Raw genomic sequence first — 22,222 nt, forward strand, 5'->3', positions numbered from 1 at the left:
CCACCCGCTATTGTGAAATTTAAACCCAAGTCCCCAGAGCAGCAACCCTGGGGTCTCTGGATTGTTAGTCTAGGTACAGCAGGCAATAAGAAAGGCAAATGGCATGATGGCATTCATAGTGAGACAATTCGAGTATAGGAACAGGGATGTTTTACTGCAATTGTACCGTGCCGCCAATGAACACAACAAACTTCCCAAAAGTCATTTTGTGGACAAAAATGTATTTGCAGGAATTGCCACATTTGGGAGATTACATTCTTACAACTGCTCCTTCCTCTCGAGAGGAGAGGACTATTTTTCCCAGTGCTCTGAGAAGTAGCCCTATTATGGGTTTGGGAAGTTTGGGTATTAGGAGATAGTTGCTATTTTTAAATCTGTCCCTGTACATGCCCTGCCCTGGGTGTATCTAATTCCAGCTTTGGCTTGGTTTTTTCCTCCCACACCCTTCCTCACTGCATGTGACTAATCATCCTCCAGCCAAGGACTTTTAGTGAGCAAAGAAACCTACTTCTGATGCATCATTTTGTTACTTAAAATGCCATTCAGTCCCAACATCCTTCAATTTCACAGCTTTGTATCTATAATATTATAACATTGATGACATGAATATTACATCATCCAGCGTGTACACACACACACACACACACACACAAAGATTTCTCTTTTTGTTTTAGTTCTTCCATGGGATCTGGATCCCATCCCCAACTGCCCTTGAGAGGACAGTGTCAACCACATTGCCGTGGATGTGGAGTCCTACAAGGTGAGGATGGCAGATTTCCTTCCCTAAAGGAACACTGGTGAACCAGATGAGGTTTTGTTTTTACAACAATCCACAATGGTTACAGGGTCATCATTAGACTTTTAATTCCAGATTTTTTATTGAATTCAAGCTTCACCATCTGCCGTGGTGGGAATCGAACGTGGATCATTTCTGGAGGGCAAAAATACAAGAGCAGGATGTACTGCCGAGGCTGTATAGGCTCTGGTCAGATCCTATTTAGAATACTGTGAGCAGTTTTGGTCCCCAACCCCAAGGATGTGCTGGCCTTGGGGGAGTCCAGAGGAGGTTCACACGAATGGTCTCAAGAATGAGGGGTTTGTCATATGTGGAGTGTTTGAGGAATCTGGATCTGTACTCGAAGGAGTTTAGAAGGATGAGGGGGGGATCTGATTGAAACTTACAGAATACTGAGAGGCCTGAATAGAGTGGATGTGGAGAGGATGTTTCCGCTAGTGGGAGAGACTAAAACTCGAAGGCACAACCTCAAAGAAGGGATGTTCCTTTAGAACTGAGATGAGAAGGAATTTCTTTAGCCAGAGAGTGGTGAATCTGTGGAACTCTTTGCCGCAGAAGGCTGAGAGGGCCAGGTCGTTGAGTGTCTTTAAGACAGAGACAGATAGGTTCTTGATCAATAAGAGGATTAAGGGTTACAGGGAGAAGGCAGAAAAATGGGGATGAGAATCATGTCAGCCATGATTGAATGGCAGAGTGGACATGATGGGCCGAAAGGCCTAATTCTTCTCCTGTATTTTACGATCTCCAGAGTCTTATACTGGTCTCTGGATTACTAGTCTAGTGATAATACCATACATCACTGCCTCCTCTAATAGTAACTAGACTTCAAAAAGTGACTCATTGTACTTTGTGAAAGGCACCATTTAAATGGAAACCTTGGTAATTAAGATATATGGAAAAAAATGAGGCAATTAGACTGAACATAAGTGTTAGCTGTGTTTCAGTAAGTAGCACTCTCATCTCCAAGTCAGTTCAATACCCACTCGAGACTCAAGTATAAAATTCTCACTGATGTCACGGAGGAGATGACGTACTGTAGGAGCCAACTACAAGGTTATCGTTGTCGAGTCCGGAGGCAACAAAAGGGTGGACTTCCAAGATACAGAGACTGCAAATATCTCACTAAATAAAGAAGTACATCCTCATCGTTCAGCTAACCTACCAGATACTTCATCACGAAGCGTTGTGGAAACACTCTCATCACAGCTGTGTGGGGATCCAGCATTCAGGCGGGAGAAGTCTGCCACACTAGAGTCAACCATATAGAGTGTGTCGGGAACGCTGGATATCCGACTCATCCGCACTTTTTCCAAACTAGTCTGCTCCGACGTCAGCTCTTCCAAGACAATCTAAATGGGTGGAAATTGCACTCTCTCTTAATTAGGCTGCAGTAGCATTTTTGAGATCTAATCGTATGATCCCACCCCAAAGAAGTTAGCAGACACGCTGGTGGTGCACTGGCCCAGGCTTAGTGCCGTGGGCAGGAAGAGATCAGCTTTCACTCTGAAGACTTGGCTTACGAGGAGGGGAGGAGAGTGCTGATAGATGGCCGTGGTGTATTCTGCAAGGTCAGGGAATATGGCAGTTTAAAGTTTTAAAGTTTATTTCTTAGTGTCACAAAGAGGTTTACATCAACAATGCAATGTAGATATTGTGAAAATCGCCTAATTGCCACAATCCACGCCTGTTCAGGTACACTGAGGGAGAATTTAGCATGGCCAATGCACCTAACCAGCACGTCTTTCGGACTGTGGGAGGAAACAGGAGCACCCGGAGGAAACCCACGCAGACACGGGGAAAACGCACAGACTCCGCACAGACAGTGACCCAAGCCGGGAATCGAACTCTGGTCCCTGGTGCTGAGAGGCAGCAGAGCTAACCACTGTACCATCGTGAACACCTTGAGGACAGTCTATCTCAGAGTGCCTCATGTTTCCAGGGAATAGCGTAAGGGATCAGTGACGAAAAGAAAAGCGGAAGGCCCTCTGTTTGAGATGAGCTTTCCCCGATAGAGGAGCAAGAGTAAACTTATTGCCAATAAAATCAGCCCTTTTAAAATAAAAATCAAATTCCTTTTACAAAGGAAACTATTGAAGCTGCTTCCATCACTCTTTCACTGTAGCATCTTCCAGGTGAACTCGCTTACCAACCGACTCAAGAACAGCTTTTTCCTTGCCACTATCAGACTTCTGAATGGACCTTGCACTAAGCTGATCTTTCTCTACACCCTAGCTATGAATGTAACACTACATACTACACTCCTTTCCTTCTCTATGAACTGTATGCTTTGTCTGTATAGTGTGCAAGAAACAGTATTTTTCACTGTATCCCAATACACATGACAATAAGTCAAATCAAATAGTAACGGTTCATTGTCTTAAATACATTTACAGAATGTCACAGATTCCCTGCAGTGCAAAAGGAGGCCATTCGGCCCATTGAGCCTACACTAACCACAATCCCACCCAGGTCCTATTTCCGTAACCGCACATACTTACCCTGCTAATCCCCCTGACACTAGGGGTAATTTAGCATGGCCAATCAACCCAACTCGCACATCTTTGGAACATGGGAGGAAACCGGAGCACCCGGAGGAAACCCACGCCGACACGGGGAGAAACTCCACACAGACAGTGACGAGACCAGAATTGACCACGGCTCCCTGGCGCTGTGAGGCATGGTGCTGCCGTGCTGCCCTCAACTCCCTCCTTAGGTTTTGTTTTTTTGGCAATGATTTTAAATGTGTCTTCTGGCATCCGACAATCCCATCAGCAGAAATACCTTCTAAATATTTACTCTTCTAAATACCCCCTACTAATATTGAACATTTCGATTAAATCTCCTCTCAAGCAACTGCTGCTCTGGGAGAACGCAATCCGAGCAGCAGATTACCAGGAAATAAAACCCCAATATTGAGAACAGCATGGATAAACCAGGGTTTGTTTTGGCTTGCACAATAGGCAGAGAATGCTCATCTTGGCTCTGGGCCATGGCTTGAAATTCTTCTCTTCTTAAAAAGGCTGAAACCACCAGCATGACTGATCAGCACAAAAGGCGCAGCAGTCAAAACAGCAAAAGATGCAGACAAGAGCACTGGGAAACTGGGTCCAGTGACCAAGGGCCATAACAAATCGATGCAGAGTCAAATTCTGACTAACACGGCGTACAAACACCACCGCCCTCACCCCCCCCACTCCCGTTACCATTCTGCTAATTAGGTAGCATTTAATCAGAGCTGACAACTGGGGAAGTGAGGTGGAACGAGCCCTGGTTTTTATTTAATGTCACATGCCAGAGGCAGCGAAAGGAAGAGGCAGCATAGCAGAAACTGTTTTCCCATTAATGTTATGCTACAGTTACCACAGCCGTGCCTGTGGCGAATAGCAGACTCCAGGGCACGGATTTGCAACTTCCTAAAAAAACACTGTCGCCGGCTCTCCAGCTGAAAGCAAAAACAAAAGCAGGCCATTTACTCGCCTTGGCTTCTTCGATGTACGGGGAGAACAGACGCGGCTTGGCACCGATGCCAGAAGCCTTGTGGCAAAACCACGCTCTGGATTTTCTGCCTTCTGGGGGTGGAAGCATATCCAACGGGGGCGAACTGATCAATGCTCGCTTCATCTGCAACACAAAAGAAGATTTAATCTCCTCCCTGCTCTGTAATGAGAGGAGTGCAGAATGCAAACCATACAATCAGCACAGTTAAACATTGGTTTTCAGCTGACCTCAGTACAACACACACACTCTCTCTCTCACACACACACACACACACACACACACACACACACACACACACACACACACGAACCCCCCCTCCCCACATGAATCCACCTCAGTGTTTACTATCCCTCAGCGGGTAGTAACCGAAGCCACGCTGCCAGTTTATGGGACTGGTTTCTGCTGCACTCGAGCCCAATAAGCAGCATTCAGTCTCACCTGAAGTGGCCAATCCCCTAACCAAAATTCATAAGTGGAACACAGCCTCCAGTCCATGTGGTTCAGTGATCAGCGACAGAACTGCTCATTAGCATCTCCCTCCTCTCTCGCTTAATCCAACAGCACTGAAGCCAGCTGTACCATCGAGATCAGCCACTACACAGCTCAGGGGCCTCCAGTGGGCAAGTATCACGTGGAGCAGTGCACCTCCATCAGAGAGCTCACTCGTACAAGGATAACATGCTACTGGGCTCGAGGTGAGAGGGTAATCCAATTAGGTTTACCTCTGCTGGTTTGCGAGTGCACGAAGAAAAGCCAGACGGCGAGAGAGTATGATGGGACAGGAAGACTTCAGCTACTAAACCAGCCACCAAACTCACAGAATCCCTACACTGCAGGAGGCGGCCATTTAGCCCATCGACTTTGTACTGACCACAATCCTACCCAGGCCCTATCCCCATAACCCCACATTAATTCCCCAGACCCTAAGGGGCAATTTAACATGGCCAATCAATCTAACCCGCACATCTTTGGACTGTGGGAGAAAACCAGAGCACCCGAAGGAAACCACGCAGACACGGGGAAAATATGCAAACTCCACACAGCCAGGGACCCGAAGCTGGAATCAAATGCAGGTCTCTGGTGTTGTGAGGCAGCCGCGTTAACCATAGTGCCGCCCTATATAAAGTTTTTTTTAAAACTTATTAGCGCCACAAGTAAGGCTTACATTAACACTGCAATGAAGTTACAGTGAAAATCCCCTAGTCGTCACATGCCACACTCCGTTCGGGTACACTGAGTCAGAATTTAGCATGGCCAATGCACCTAACCAGCATGTCTTTGGACTGTGGGAGGAAACCGGAGCACCCAGAGAAAACCCACACAGACACAAGGTGTACATGCAGACTCCACACAGACAGTGACCCAAGCTGGGAATCAAACCCGGGTCCTTGGCGCTGTGAGGCAGCAGTACTAAGGGGAGAGATCAGGAGGGCAAAAAGGGGACGAGATTGCTTAGGCAGATAAGACAAAGGAGAATCCAAAGAGCTTCTACAAATACATGAAGGGCAAAAGAGTTACAAAGAAGAAAGTAGGGCCTCTTAAGGATCAACAAGGTCATCTATATGCAGATACACAAGAGATGGACAAGATTCTAAATTAATATTTCTCATCAGTATTTACTGTTGAAAAAAAACATGGATGCTAGGGAACTTGCAGCTTAAGAAAACATTGTTTGACACCAATGACTATTTTGCAATAGGTAATAGATGGACATAAACAGGAACTCATCAAGTTTCCTTCAACAACACTTTCTAAAACCAAAAGCTCTACCAAATGTAAGGACAAAGGGCAGCAGACATGTGGGAAGCACCGCCTATAAGTTCCCCTCCAAGTCACTCCCCATCCTGACTTATATACATCAATCGCTCCTTCACAGTCGCTGGGTCAAAATTCTGGAACTCCCTCCCTAACAGCAATGTGGGTGTACCTAAACCACATGGACTGCAGCGTTTCAAGATGGCGTCTCACCATCACCTACTCAAGGGGCAGTTAGGGACGAGCAATAGATGCTGATCCCAGCCAGGGACGCTCGCATCCCCCAAATGAATGAGAAAGCTGAAAACGTTAAATAGTCAATGAGTAGGTGAAGGGAATATGGGGTTGGGGCGGGAGGCAGTGCTGTCTCAGTGCCAGGGACCCAGGTTCGATTCCTGGCTCGAGTCACTGTCTGTGCAGACCCCGCACATTCTCCCTGTGTCTGCATGGGTTTCCTCTGGGTTTTCCGGTTTGCTCCCACAGTCCGAAAGATGTGCTGGTTAGGGTGCATTGGCTGTGCTAAATTCTCCCTCAGTGTACCTGAACGGCGCCGGAATGTGCCGACTAGGGGATTTTCACAGCAACTTCATTGCAGTGTTTACGTAAGCTGACTTGTGACATTAGTAAATAAACTTTACTTTTACTTTAGATCTGTTGCCTGAAGACGAGCTTAAAGATCTAGGATTCTCTTTGGTGTTGGTGCGTGTGCCATCCCAGCTGTTGGCGGGAGAGGGGGGTGAGATCCAAAGCTCTTGTACCAAAGACCCCACTACTGGCTCTCGCACTCCGGCAATTCAAATTCCTGTCGTCACTTTCGATTCCCTCGCTGGTTTTTGTCCCTCTTCCCGTTTCCGTAATCCTTTCCAACCAATCCTCCCACAGTATCGGCCCTCCTCCTGTTCCAGCTTATTACTTTCTTTGCTCCACCACTGGCATCCAATCCTTCAGTTGTCTGGGCTGAGGGAAACTGAAGGCGGCACTGTGGTTAACACTGTTGCTCTCACAGCGCCAGGGACCCGGGTTCAATTCCAACCTTGAGTCACTGTGTGGACGTGGGAGCGGCACGGTGGCACAGTGGTTAGCACCGCTGCCTCACAGCGCCAGAGACCCAGGTTCAATTCCCAAGTTGGCCATGCTAAATTCTCCCTCAGTGTACCCAAACTGGCACTGGAATGTGGCAGCTAGGGAATTTTCACAGTAACTTCACTGCAATGTCAACATAAGCCTATTTGTCACTAATAAATACACTTTAAACTTTCTCTCCATGTCTGCGTGGGTTTCCTCTGGGTGCTCCAATTTCCTACAAAGATGTAAAGTTTATTTATTAGTCACAATTAAGACTACATTAACAGTGCAATGAAGTTACTGTGAAATTCCCCTAGTCGCCACACTCTGGTGCCTGGTCAATGCATCTAACCAGCACATCTTTCAGAATGTGGGAGGGAACCGGAGCACCTGGAGGAAACCCACACAGACACGGGGGAGAACGTGCAAACTCCACACAGACGGTGACCCAAGCCGGGAACCCTCATGCTGTGAAGTAGCAGTGCTAACCACTGTGCCACCCAGTGTGCTGGTTAGTTGGATTGGCCATGCTCAATTGTCCCTTAGTGTCAGGGTGATTAGCAGGGTAAACATGTGGGGTTACGGGAATAGGGGATGGATGGGACTGTTGTTGGTGCAGGCTCGATGGGCCAAATACTGCGCTGTCGGGGTTCTACGATTCTGTGAAAACATGGCCGCTATGAGGTTGAAGGTGTTATGCCATGTAACACCCACACTTGGCACCAATAGCAAGTTCACTGAGAGTTTAGTTGCTATCTTACTCTGTAGGCATGAACCTTGGCTTAGCCTCTATGTTGAAGGGTCAGTCTGTTAAGAGGTTCATAGTTAGGTACTTTTTGTTCAGGTCTGCTCTTGTTATCTTTACACATTGAGACAAAAGGTTCACATGCAATTACCAGGAAATCTTTTACATATACATACTGTCCATCTGACACATCTTGTGGCATTAGTCATGCTGAATAAGAGGATGTATTCTTTCACAAGATCAGAAACTTTATATCATTTAAAATGCAGATACAGCCTGAAATGAACACTCAGAATGCAGTAAACATGAGTTCGCATAGAGGTCAGTTAGAGAGTATTGCAGTTATATAAATACTGTGGAGGCTGCAGACATTCTGGCTCTGGCACTGTGTTCCTGGAGAATTACCTTTTTTCTAATGTAATTGTTTTGGAAGTATTTGGAATGCACTGTACGTATATCATTTTTGTAATACAATCAATAGGGGGGGTCCTTCTCCTCAAACCACAACATGAAGAGGCAGTCCAGCAAGCAATTAGGACAGAGAAATGGTGGGTAAGCCTTTATTACCAAGAGACTGGAAGTACAAGATGAAGTCATCCAACTGCAAATAGAGTCCTAGAGCAATACAGCATGGAAACAGGCCTTTCGGCCCACCCGGTCCATGCCAACCGCAATGCCCTCCCAGCTAGTCCCAATTGCCTGCACTTGGCCCATATCCCCCTAACCCTTTCCCATCCATGTACTTACCCAAAAACATTTTAAACATCGCTATTGAACCTGCCTCAACCACTTTCTCTGGCAGCTCACTCCATATCCTTCACGCAGAGAGAGGGTGGTGAAGTTTCCCCCTCAGATTCCTTTTAAATCTTTGTGTTCTTGGTATGAGCTCTTGGTATGGCCACTCCTGGAGTGCACTTTGGGTCTCCTTACTGAAGGAAGGATATACTTGCCCTAGAGGGAGTGCAATCACTAGACCAGGCCTGAGCCAACTGCCTTATGAGAAGAGGATGCATAGACCGACAGTCCTTAGAATTTAGGAAAATGAGAATTTTCATAAGAATGCAAGATGAGGAGCAGGCCACTCAATCCTGCAGCGCCACTTAATAAGATGATGGCCCTAACCCCATTTTCCCACTTGCCCCTCGAGCCCCTATACTCCCTTCTAGATCCATAGAATAGAATCCTACTGTGAAGGCAGCCATTTGGCCCATTGAGTCTGCACTGAACACAATCCCACCCAGGCCCTTCCCCCACAAAGCCATGTATTTACCCTAGCTAGTCCCCCTGACACTAAGGGGCAATTTAGCATGGCCAAACAACCTAACTCTCACATCTTTGGTCTCTGGGAGGAAATTGGAGCACCCAGAGGAAACCCATGCAGGCACAGGGAGAACGTGCAGACTCCACACAGACAGTGACCCAAGCTGGGAACTGAACCAGGGTCCCTGGTGTTGTGAGGCAACAGTGCTAACCAGTGCCACCGTGCCACCCCTATCAAAAATTTCTCACAGCTGGAACATATTCAAAGAGTCAGCCTCCACTGCTCACTGGGGAAAAAGAATTCCAAACACTAATGACCCACAGGATGAGAAATATCTCCTCATCCCCATCTTAAATAGGGGATCCCTTATTATTAAACAGTGCGCCCTAGCGCCATGAAAGGAAACACCTTCTCAGAATCTACCATGTCAAACCCTCTCAGCATCGTGCATGCTTCAATGGGGGAGTTAGCGGCGTAGCTGTATTGTCACTGGACTAGTGATCAGGAGACCCAGGTGCAAATTCCACCACAGATGGCGAAATTTGAAGTCTACAAAAAAAATCTGAGATTAAAAGTCTAATGGTGACCATTAAATCATTGTCTTAAAAACCCATCTGACTCATGAGTCATCCTTATCTGGTCTACATGTGACTCCAGACTCACAGCAACGTAGTTGACTCTTAAAGGCCTTCTGAAACGGCTTAGCAAACCACTCAGTTCAAGGGCAGTGATGCACACATCCCAAGAATAAATAGAAAAACTACTGGAGTATAAACCCAGAATCTGTCTAGCGAATCTTCTAAACTGCTTCCTTTCTTCAAGTAAAGTGACCTGAACTAAACATGGCTGTGATTTTGCCAGTGTCCTGTACAGTTGTAGAAAGATTTCCCTACTTTTGTACTCCAGACCCTCACATTCTGTTTACCTTCTTAATTACTTATTGTGCCAGAATGCTGACTTTTTGGGACTCATCTACAAGGACAGCCAGATCCCTCTGTATTGCAATATTCTGTATCTTTCTCTCTTTCTCTTTACACAATGTTCTGTTTTTCTATTCTTCCTGCCTCTCATTTTCCCACAATATACCTTTGCCCACTCACTTAAAATAAAAGTAAACTTTATTTTTTAGTCACAATAAAGGTTTACATTAACACTGCAATGAAGTTATGGTGAAATTCCCTTAGTCACCACACTCTGGCCCCTGTTTCGGGTCAATGCACCTAACCAGTCCATCTTTCAGATGGTGGGAGGAAACCGGAGCATCTGGAGGAAACCCACACAGACACAAGGAGAACATGCAAACTCCACACAGACAGTGACCCAAGCCGGGAATCAAACCCGGTTCCTGGAGCTGTGAGGAAGCAGTGCTAACCACTGTGCCACCATGCTGCCCATACACACCTATTGATATCCTTTTATGGACACTGGATCATCCTCACAACCTGCTTTCCTCTCTATCCTCATATCAAAGAACAAAGAGCAAAGAAAATTACAGCACAGGAACAAACCCTTCGGCCCTCCAAGCTGCACCGAACACGCTGCCCAACTGAACTAAAATCTCCTACCTTTCTGGGGACCATATCCCTTTATTCCCATCCTTCATGTATTTGTCAAGACGCCCTTAAAAGTCATTACTGTATCTGCTTCCACGACCTCCCCCCGGCAACGAGTTCAAGGCATCCACCACCTGCTGTGTAAAAAAATCTGCCTCGGACATCTCTTTTTCGTTATTGTTTTGTATCATTAGCATATTTGACTTCATCACAATCGGTCCCTTCATCCAAGTCAGTAATATAGATGTTAATGGTTGTGACCCCGGCACCCATTCCCTGTGGTACTCCAGTAAGTTTGCCACCTTGAAAATAACCAACTTATCCCGACTCTGTTTTCTGTTAGTAAGCCAGGCCTCAATCGTGCTGAATTATCACCCCCAACACCATTCACTCTTGTCTCTCATTGAAATATAAAATTCTTAAGGGATTTGATAGGGTAGGTGGTGGGGGGGATGTTTCTCCTGGCTGGAGAGTCCAGAACTAGGGGTTGGCTATTAAGGATTGAGCGCAGGAGAAATTTCTTCAGACATTTGTGAATTTTCTTTTTATTCATTCATGGGAAATGGGCATTTATTGCCCAAAGGGGACAAAATGGAAATGGTCGAGCGCTTCAAGTTTTTAGGTGTCCAGATCACCAACACCCTGTCCTGGTCCCCCCACACCGATACTAGTGTTACACCAACATCTCTACTTTCTCAGAAAGCAAAAGGAAATTTGGCATGTCCACTATGACTCTCGTCAACTTTTATAGATGCACCATAGCATTCTTTCTGGATGTGTCACAGCTTGGTATGGCTTCTACTGTGCCCAAGACCGCAAGAAACTACGGTCTTGGGCAGAGTAGGGTCATGAATGAAGCTAAGTCCATCACACAAACCAGCCTTCCATCCACTGACTCTGTCTACACTTCCTGCTGCTTTGGAAAAGCAGCCAGCATAATCAAGAGCCCCACGCACCTAGGGCATTCTCTCTTCCATTTTCTTCCTTCAGGAAAAAGATACAAAAGTCTGAGAGGTCATGGACCAACCAACTCAAGAACGGCTTCTTCCCTGCTGCTGTCAGACTTTTGAACAGACCTACCTCTTATTAAGTTGGTCTTTCTCTACACTCTAGCTATGACTAATACTATATTCTGCATCCTCTTCTTTCATTCTCTATATACGGTATGTTTTGTCTATGTAGCGTGCAGGAAACAATTCTTTTCACTGTATACTGATACATGCATTAAAATAAATCAAATCAAGATACTTCTTATTGAATTCAAATTCCTCCATCTGCCGTGACAGGATTCAAACTCCAATTCCCCAGAACATTAGCTGAGTTTCTGGATTAATAGCCTGGCAATAATACCACGAGGCCTCCCCCTCACTCCCCTGCTGAAGTTATTGTCTGGCCAGTCTTTAGTTCAAAGAAAAACCACCAATGCAGTCGGTGTGCGAATGACATTACCCTCCCAAGAACAGACAGGCAGAGAGAGCCAGTGTTCATCTCACAGCCAGAATCAGGACCGTTTCTACAACAGCTCACTGCACTTCAAAAGGGAATTTTACCACTATAAAGTCGTATTGAAGTCTTTAAGCACAGATTTATTCCAGTCCCATAGGAGCGATACTCTAGTTTCATAATATATTTAGGCATGCAGACTGGCGCACATTTTCTCTTTACTTGGTCCCATAAATGCCTCAGATTTTCCCTGCTCTCGGTCCAGGAATGTTCCTCCGCCTGGGCAATGCAAAGACGGGAACGCTGAATAGGGAGTGGAAAGTGTCCCGTCCATCATCATTGATGGAAAATAAGGCAAATGCTCTTCTCTGCTCAATGCGCTCATTGGTCCCACCTGATCCGTAGTTCCCAGAGGCCGGGCCAGAAATACTCCATAAGAAGTCTCACATCAAAAGGTTAAAGACAAACCAATTTATTTGAAAGTAAACCCACAAGCTTTCGGGGTTTGCCCCTTCGTCAGATGAGTGGAGAGCTCTGGCCTCTCTACTATTAAATAAATTGGTTGGACTTTTACCTGGTGTTGTGAGACTTCTTACTGTTTACCCCAGTCCAACGCCGGCATCTCCACACCAGAAATACTCCACCACAGAACATGCCAAGCTGGTCTCGCTTGGCTTTCAAGGTGGCCTGATATTGAAAAGATAACATCTTAGAAGTCTAAGGAAATTTGGCATGGTAGCACAGTGGTTAGCACCACTGTTTCACAGTGCCAGGGACCGTGGTTCAATTCCCAGCTTGGGTCACTGACTGTGTGGAGTTTGCACATTCCTCCCATGTCTGTGTGGGTTTCCTCCAGTTTCCTTCCACATTCTAAAAAACGTGCTGGTTAGGTGCATTGACCCGAACAGGCGCTGGTATGTGGCAACTGGGGGAATTCCATAGTAACTTCATTGTAGTGCTAATGTAAGCCTGACTTGTGACTAATAAATAAACTTTTAACTTTAGCTACAACTCTCACCAACTTTTACAGATGCACCAGAGAAAGCATTCTTTCTGGTTGTATCACAGCTTGGTATGGCTCCTGCTCTGCCCAAGACCACAAGGAAATACAAAAGGTTATGAATGTAGCCCAATCCATCACACAAACCAGCCTCCCAGCCTTTGACTCTGTCTACACTTCCCACTGCCTCTGAAAAATAGCCAGCATAATTAGGGACCCCACGCACCCTGGATATTCTCTCTTCCACCTTCTTCCATTGGGAAAAAGATAAGAGTCTGAGGTCATGTACTAGTCAACTCAAGGACAGCTTCTTCCCTGCTGCCAGACTTTTGGATGTGCCTACCTCGCACTAAGTTGATCTTTCTCTACACCCTAACATTGACTGTAACACTAAATTCTGCACTCTCTCCTCCTCTATGAACAGTATGCTTTGTCTGTATAGCGCGCAAGAAACAATAGTTTTCACTGTATACACTGTTCACATGTGACAATAATAGATGAAATCAAAATCATCCAGCGTTCAGACGATTAGATGCAGTTCCTCATCCTGGCAGGAGAGAAATAAACGCAGAGAAAAGTAAGGGCTCCTGAGTTGATCAGTAGGATTAGGTTACACATTTAACAGGGAGAATTCCTGTAGCTGGTTGACCAACTGCTGCCTGCTACAAAATTAGGTTTAAAAATTCCACCAGATTCCCTTTTAAAGAAGAAATCAGCATTTTAAAATGCACAGTTCTGCTATATAACCCAGGACTGCAATAGATGGCAAGTTTAATGCACCAGATACTTAGGACACCTCAACAAGCCAATACCAAATCCAGAAACTCAGCCAACGTTCTGGGGATCCGGATTCGAATCCCGCCATAGCAGACGGTGGAATTTGCATTCAATAAAAAAAATCTGGAATTAAGGATAAAAGCAAATTACTGCAGATGCCGGAATCTGAAACCAGAAGAGAAAAAAATGCTGGACAATCTCAGGTCTGACAGCATCTGTAAGGACAGAAAAGAGCTGACGTTTCGCGTCCAGACGACCCTTCATCAAAGCAGCATCTCAGGCGCCCTCAGCTTTGACAAAGGGTTGTCTAGACTCAAAACACCAGCTCTTTTCTCTCCTTACAGATGCTGCCAGACCTGCTGAGATTTTCCAGCATTTTTTTGTCTTTTGGGATCTGGAATTAAGAACCTACTGATTGTCGGAAAAACACATCTAGTTCAGTTATGTCCTTTAGGGAAGGAAATCTGCCGTCCTTACATACTCTGGCCTACGTGCGACTCTAGAGCCACAGCAACGTGGTTGACTCTCAGCTGCCCTCTGAAATGGCCGAGCGAGACACTCGGTTCAAGGACGATTAGGGATGGGCAACAAATGTACTGCAGTGCCTTTTCATCAATAACCGTGAGGATGAATTCCAAGCAGGTTTTATGTTTCATGTTTCAGCGGCATCACCTTGTGCAAATGCATGATTAGCACAATAGAAGTTGATGTGCAGCCAAGACGAGTGACGAGTTAACTTGGAAACAACTTCTTTCTTGAAACAGAACATTCTGCACCTTGGTGCACACGGCCTTGGGTCGGCTAGTAAGTTACTGGTCAGCCAACCCTGACACGGTGGGCTGACTGGCCTCCTCCCCTGCTGTAAACTGCTTCAATTCTGATTCCACGGCCTTCGTCTCCCAATTCGCTGCTTAAACAATTCCTTAATTTTTTTAAAAGGATATTCTTTCGTGGGACGTGGGTGTCGCTGGCAAGGCCAGCATTTCTTGCCCATCCCTAACTGCCATGGAATGGAGTGGCCCGCTCACCCATTTCATTGGGCGGATGAGACTCAACTGCATTGCTGGGGATCTGAAATCACATGTAGGACAGACCGGGTAGGGATGGCAGCATTTTTAAAAATTCATTTGTGGGACATGACCGTTGATGGCTGGGCCCAGCATTTATTGCCTATCCCTTGTCGCCTTTGAACTTGAGTGTCTCGCTTGGCCATTGCAAAGGGCAGCTGAGAGTCAGCCAGATTTCTGTGACTGGGGAGTCATATGTAGGCCAGACCACGTAAGGATGGCAGATTTCTTTCCCTAAAGACCATTAGTGAACCAGGGCGGTTTTTCCGACGATCAGTAGATTCTTAATTCCAGATATTTTACATCAAATTCAAATGCCACCATCCACCATGGAGGGATTCAAACCCGACTCCCCAGAACATTAGCTGAGTTTCTGGAATAGTAGTCTAGCGATAATACCACTAGGCCATCACCTCCCCAAAGGACAATAGTGGACCAGATGCCCTGCCATGTTGAATGGCACAGTGACATTTGTTGCCCAAGCTTAGATATGAAAACAGGTTCCCTGGACACAGTACTGTCAGGCAGGTAGGTGACAACCCAGCAACAATCAAAAACTTAAAGGTGGGGGGTGCATGTCTTAGCAACATCTTAGTTCAATGGTTTTAAAATCTCAGTTTCAAGAATTTACTTTAGTCAGGCCCTTTTTAAAATATGAAGCCATTGTTTATTTTTATTTGTGAGTAACGAGGAGGCACGACGCCTGGGAAAAGGGAACCAGAGCCAGCTTGCTTGTGTAGCCCCGAGTTGGGAGTTAATACGTTGCAACCTGAACCATGTTGTTTGCATTTCTTTTATTCATATGTCCCATGTTAAACCAAGCATCACTTTCTGATTAAGTAACACCATTAAGGTTGAACGAAGGACTGTACAGCGCAGGAACAGGCCCTTCGGCCCTCCAAGCCTGCACTGACCACATTTATCTATGTGACCACATATCCCTCTATTACCCGTTTGTTCATATGCTTATCAAGATAAGTCTTAAATGTGACTAACGTAATTGCCTCACTTGGCAGTGCATTCCAGGCCTCCAACACCCTCCATGTATAAAACATCTGCACTGAACCTCCCCAACCCCCTTATCCTGAACCTGTGCCTTTTTGTAATTGTCATTTCTGCCCTGGGAAAAAGCTTCCAACTGTTCACCCTATCCACACTCCTCAAATTTCTTTCAGGTTGTCCCCTCAGCCATCTTTCCAAGGAGAACAATCCTCGTAGCTAATACCCTACATATCAGGCAACATCCTGGTAAACCTTTCCTGCACCCCCTCCAAAGCCTCCATGTTGTTAAGCAACTGTGAGAGGGAAAGAAGTAGAGCTATCTTGTCAGTGTGGGGGTGGGAGAAGGAGGAGAGATACGAACAGGACAGCGATGGCCCCAGTTAGGTGGCCTTCAGGCTCATGTTCAAACCACCACCACTCAAAGTATTAAACATATTGAATTTGATGATCAGTCATGATCAAAATAATAAGAGAACAGGATTGAAGGGCTGGATGGCTTACTCCTGATTCTATTTCCTATATTTATACGAATGATCAGCAGAGCCATTCTTGACAATGATCTGTTCTCCTGCTTGAGTAAAAGTCACTAGCTTTCAGAGCACTGCTCCTTCAAGTATGGAATACCTGATGATTTCATCACTTACCTGATGAAGGAGGAGCGCTCCAAAAGCTAGTGGCTTTTGCTCCCAAATAAACCTGTTGGACTTTAACCTGGTGTTGTGAGACTTCTCACTGTGTTTACCCCAGTCCAACTCTGGCATCTCCACATCTCCTGCTCGAGTCAGAGCCCTGGTTAGGGGAGTGGAAGTGACATGCATTATCTCAGAATCCCTACAGTGCAGAAGGCAGCCATTCAGCCCATCGAGTATGCACTGACCACAATCACACCCTATCCCCATAGCCCCAAGTGCTTACCTTAGCTAGTTCCCCTGATACAAGGGCTACTTTAGCACAGCCAATCCACCTAACCCACACATCTTTGGACTGTGGGAGGAAACTGGGAGCATCCAGAGGAAACCCACGCAGATATGGGAAAAATGTGCCAACTGCACACAGACAGTGACCCAAGCCAGGAATTGAACCTGGGTCCCTGGCACTGAGGTAACAGTGCTAACCACTCTGCTGTCCCAGGAAGGAGAAAGAGAAAGATTTTGATAACCACATGCTGGATACAGATTATGCGCAAGGATTCAACACGAATCCTTGTTTAGAATAAAATCGTGATTTGATTTATTTTTGTCACATGTATTGGTATACAGTGAAAAGTATTGATTCCTGCACACTATTCTGACAAAGCATACCGTTCATAGAAAAGGAAATGAGAGAGAGTGCAGAATGTAGTGTTATAGTCATAGTGCCAAACCTGTAAGGGATTGAATTAAAGCATTGTTAGAGTTTAAAAGTTAAGTCTTAAATGATGCAGAGATGCCAGGACTGGGGTGGGCATGGTACGAAGTCTCACAACACCAGGTTAAAGTCCAACAGGTTTATTTGGTCAGTGTTTTCATAGAAATCATAGAAACCCTACAGTGCAGAAAGAGGCCATTTGGCCCATCGAGTCTGCACCGACCACAACCCCACCCAGGCCCCACCCCCATATCCCTACATATTTACCCACTAATCCCTCTAACCTACCCATTTCAGGACACTAAGTGGCAATCTTAGCATGGCCAATCAACCTAACCCACACATCTTTGGATTGTGGGAGGAAACCAGAGCACCTGAAGGAAACCCACGCAGACACGACAATAATGTGCAAACTCCACACAGACAGTGATCCAAGCTGGGAATCGAACCCAGGTCCCTGAAGCTGTGAAGCAGCAGTGCTAACCACCGTGCTGCCTGCAAAAGAAGTTTTAAAGGAAGTTTTTAAAGGATAGAAGAGTAAAAGATAGAGTTAGAAGGTACACTGGGCATAGCTTGCAAGAAGTCACCACGCACTGGTGCCAGCTTGGTAGAGACCAGGAGACTGAGGGCAGATTTAATTGAGGTATATAAATTACGAGCAGCTTAGTTATTAGAAAGGGGCTATTTCCTTTAGCAAAAATCAGTAACTGGGAGGTACAGATGTAAAGTAATTGGCAGAAGGATTAAGAGGGATGTTGAGAAGGTTTTTTTCCCACCCAGAGGCTGGTGGAGATCTAGAACTGACAGGTAGAGGAATAAATCCTCATCTTTTTTAAGAACAGGTGGATTTGCACTTGCCAAAACCTACAGCCTGCTGATCAGAGTTCTAAAGGAAAAGGCTGGACAGCTTTTTTTTGTCTGGCACAGATATGGCGGGCTGAATGGCCTCCTCCTGTGTTGTAAATTTGCTATGTTTCTGAGTGGGTGTTCCATTCCACTTCAGGCCTCTTTGCATCTCTGTTTTGAATCACTCCACAGTCGACATCAGAGTCATTAGTGATCAAAACCCTAACCTCTGAATTTTCCCCGTGACACTCGATCTCTTCCTCCTTCTCTATGATGCTTGCTAAACCTATCAATTTGACCAAACTTTTGGTGCTAATAATTCCTTATGTTGCTTGGTGTCAAATTTAGTTTGGGAGGCACTGGCTTAGTGGTATTGTCACTGGACTAGTAATCCAGAGACCCAGAGCAAGATCTGGGGACCCGGGTTCAAATCCCACCACAGCAGACACTAAAGTTTCAATTCAATAAAAAAAAACTGATGACCACGAAACCATTGTCGATCGTCGGAAAAACCCATCTGGTTCACTGATGTCCCTTTAGGGAAGGAAATCTGCTGTCTTTACTTGGTTTGGCCTATACGTGACTCTAGGTCCACAGCAACGTGGTTGACTCTCAACTGCCCCTCTGAAATGGAGGGCAATTAGGGATGGGCAATAAATGCTGGCCCAGCCAGTGATGCCCAGATTCCATAAAAATGAACTAAAAGTATAATTCTCCCCTAAAGAGCTTTGGAATGGTTTACTAGGTTAAAGGCATTATTTAAATGTAAGTTGTTAATCTAAATCAAGCCCATCACTATCTCTGTGCTAAAAATGTTTTTTGTGTAATTCATTTCCTGTCAACCTTTTCCTTTATAAAGTCCTGAGTGTATTAATAGCAGGAGGGGGCAATTACAGCATGACATGCCAACACAGTAGCAGTCTGATCAAAGCTGACACAGGAATTTACAATGCAAATATAAAAGTAGGAACACACACAGCACCCTGACTTGGACAGCACGGTGGCACAGTGGTTAGCACTGCTGTCACAGAACACCAGGGACCCGAGTTCAATTCCCAGCTTGGGTCAATGTCTGTGCAGAGGAAGTCCGTATCTGCATGGGTTTCCGCCCTCAGTCCGTAAAACATGCTGGTTAGGTGGACTGACTATGCTTAATTGCCCCTTAGCGTCAGGCGGATTAGTAGAGCAAATGGAATAGGGCCTGATTGGGATTGTCGTCGGTGCAAACGCAATGGGCCGAATGGCCTCGTTCTACCCTATAGGAATTCTATTCTATGATCGCTGTTCCATCACTGTCACTGGGTTAAGATTTTGGAGCTCCCTCCCTAACAGCAGTGTGGGTGTATTTACACCTTAGGGACTGCAGCCGCTCAAAGAAGACAGCTCACCACCACCTTCTCTAGGGCAATTAAGGATGGGTAATAAATGTTCATTTAAGAAAAGTTTATTAATTTATCACATTAACACTGCAATGAAGTTACTGTGAAAATCCTCTAGTCGTCACACTCCAGTGCCTGTTCAGGTACACAGAGGGAGAATTTAGCATCTAACCACCAATCTTTCAGACTATGGGAGGAAACTGGAGCACCCATGCAGACACAGGGAGAACGTGCAGAACAACTAAGACAGTGACCCAAGCTGGGAATCAAACCCGGGTCCCTGGTGCTGTGACGTGGCAGTGCTAACCATTATGTTACCATATCACCCAGCAATGCCCGTACCCTATGAATGAATACAAACAACTTTGAAATGGACCAAAGTAGTTCTACTTCCAACTATCCAGCCGCTTCTAACACTTCTTCATTTTAATTATTTTCTTGGATGTCCCCTCGGATGGCATGAGCCATGCGAAATCAAATGATTGACAGAATCACGAATGTCAAAAACGTATGCCAAGGAAATTCAACACTTGTATCATGCTGTTGTTCCCCACCGACCTGCAACTAGAAATCTATAATGCCACCACCAGTCAGCAAAGCTCAGAATAACTAAACTCAGGTTTTGTTTCATGTGACAGTTAGCCTTTGAGCCCTCAAAGGCAGCTTAAACATCTTAAAAGATTAATACGCTTGTCACCGCGTATAAAAAAAGTGATTAATTTAACGAGAAAAGGAGATTGGCTAAATGATTTATTGAAGACCAGTCATTGGGTACACAGGTGGCATGGTGGCACAGCGGTTAGCTCTGCTGCCTCACAGCACCAGGGACCCAGGTTCGATTCCTGACTTGCATCACTGTTTGGAGTTTCACGTGAGAATCATTAGAATCTCACGTGAGAACACCACCTACCAGATACACAGTACATGCACTTGCAACTTGGCCAACATTGTCTACCTGATACACCGCAGGAAAGGGTATCCTGAGAACATAAGAACATAAGAAATAGGAGCAGGAGTAGGCCATCTAGCCCTTCGAGCCTGCCCCGCCATTCAATAAGATCATGGCTAATCTGAAGTGGCTCAGTTCTACTTTCCCGCTTTCTCCCCATAACCCTTAATTCCCTTGCCTACCAAAAACCTATCTACCCATGTCTTAAATATATTTAGCAAGGTAGCCTCTACTACTTCAACGGGCAGAGAATTCCAGAGATTCACCACCCTTTGAGTGAAGAAGTTCCTCCTCAACTCCGTTCTAAACTGCCCCCACCCCCCCCTTATCTTGAGGCTGTGCCATGAGGCATGGTACATTGGGGAGACCATGCAGACACTACGACAACGGATGAACAAACACCACTCAACAATCAGGCAGGAATGTTCCCTTCCAGTCAGGGAACACTTCAGCAGTTATAGGCATTCAGCCTTTGATCTTGAGGTAAGCGTTCTCCAAGGTGGCCTTCAAGACACACAACAGCACAGAGTCGCTGAACAGAGACTGGTAGCCAAGTTCCGCACACGAGGACGGCCTCAACCAGATCTTGGGTTCATGTCACACTACCTGCAACTCCCACGACTTGCCTGGGCTTGCAAAAACTCGCTAACTGTCCCAGCTGGAGAAAATATATATCTTTTTAATCTATGCTTGACCCTCTCGCCACTCACATTGTCTGTACTTTTAAGACTTGATTACCTGTAAAGACTCGCATTCCAACCACTATCTTGTAAATTGAGTTTGTGTCATTATATGCCCTGCCCGTGAACAGAACTCTCACTCAGCTGATGAAGGAGCTTGAAGCTCTGAAAGCTAGTGCTGCCAAATAAACCTGTTGGACTTTAACCTTGTGTTATGAGGCTTCTTACTGTGTGGAGTTTGTACATTCTCTGTGTCTGAGTGGGTTTCCTCCAGGTGTTCCGGTTTCTTCCCGCACTCCAAAGGTGTGTGGGTTAGGTGGATTGGCCATTCTAAATTGCCCCTTATAGTGTCAGGGAGGCTAGCTAGGATAAATTCATGGGGTTGTGGGGATGGGTGGGGTTGTGTGGTTGGTGCAGACTTGATGGGCCAGGTGGCCTCCTTCTGCACTGTAGGATTCCACGATTCCCTACTGTCTGGAAGGACAAACAAACATGGTCCTAAAATATTTGTCTTGGTTGTAGCTGAAGTTTTGAAAAAATAATATTGTTCTAGAGCCTTGTCCAAGCCACAAGTTCCTGGAACCATTGATCAGTTACTCAATGCAGACGAAGACTCAATCCGCCTCACAGAGTCATTGGTATCAAGTTCGCTTAGATTTCCAGGAAAAATTAGCCATGGTTTTCAGAGTTGGAACTCCCTTTCGATTTTGTGAATCCCTGTTCGCTTCCAAACTCACCGGCACTAACAGAAACAACTTCTATTCCACTGGCTCTCTGTCTATTCTATAGTACTTCACCTACAACACAGAAACCTGGATCCTTTCTATATCAGAAACAGAAGGCGCTGGAAAATCTCAGCCAGTCTGAATAGCATCTGTGGGGAGAGAATAAAGCCAATGTTTTGTGTCTGGATGACCCTTCAAAACATTGGCTCTATTCTCTCCCCACAGATGCTGTCAGACCTGCTGAGATTGTAAAGTTTATTTGTGACAAGGCTCACATTAACACTGCAGAGCTATTGTGAAATTCCCCTAGTTCGGTGTCTGTTCAGATACACTG

General features: G+C 45.7%; 1 protein-coding gene across 1 annotated transcript in view; it reads right to left on the bottom strand.

Annotated features, from left to right (window-relative positions):
• LOC145362282 (BTB/POZ domain-containing protein 7-like) overlaps positions 1 to 22,222 on the bottom strand; it is a 104,063-nt gene that overhangs the window by 12,550 nt on the left and 69,291 nt on the right. Inside the window, exons 7-8 of the mRNA XM_080218368.1 lie at positions 4,274 to 4,417; positions 1,959 to 2,145 (exon numbers count right to left, since the gene is read on the bottom strand). Coding sequence (XP_080074494.1) covers positions 1,959 to 2,145; positions 4,274 to 4,417 — 331 coding nt within the window. The remainder of the gene's footprint in view (positions 1 to 1,958; positions 2,146 to 4,273; positions 4,418 to 22,222) is intronic.

The sequence above is a fragment of the Carcharhinus amblyrhynchos genome, unplaced genomic scaffold, assembly GCF_965287045.1.
Source record: "Carcharhinus amblyrhynchos unplaced genomic scaffold, sCarAmb.v2.hapA scaffold_37, whole genome shotgun sequence".
Lineage (NCBI taxonomy): Eukaryota > Metazoa > Chordata > Chondrichthyes > Carcharhiniformes > Carcharhinidae > Carcharhinus > Carcharhinus amblyrhynchos.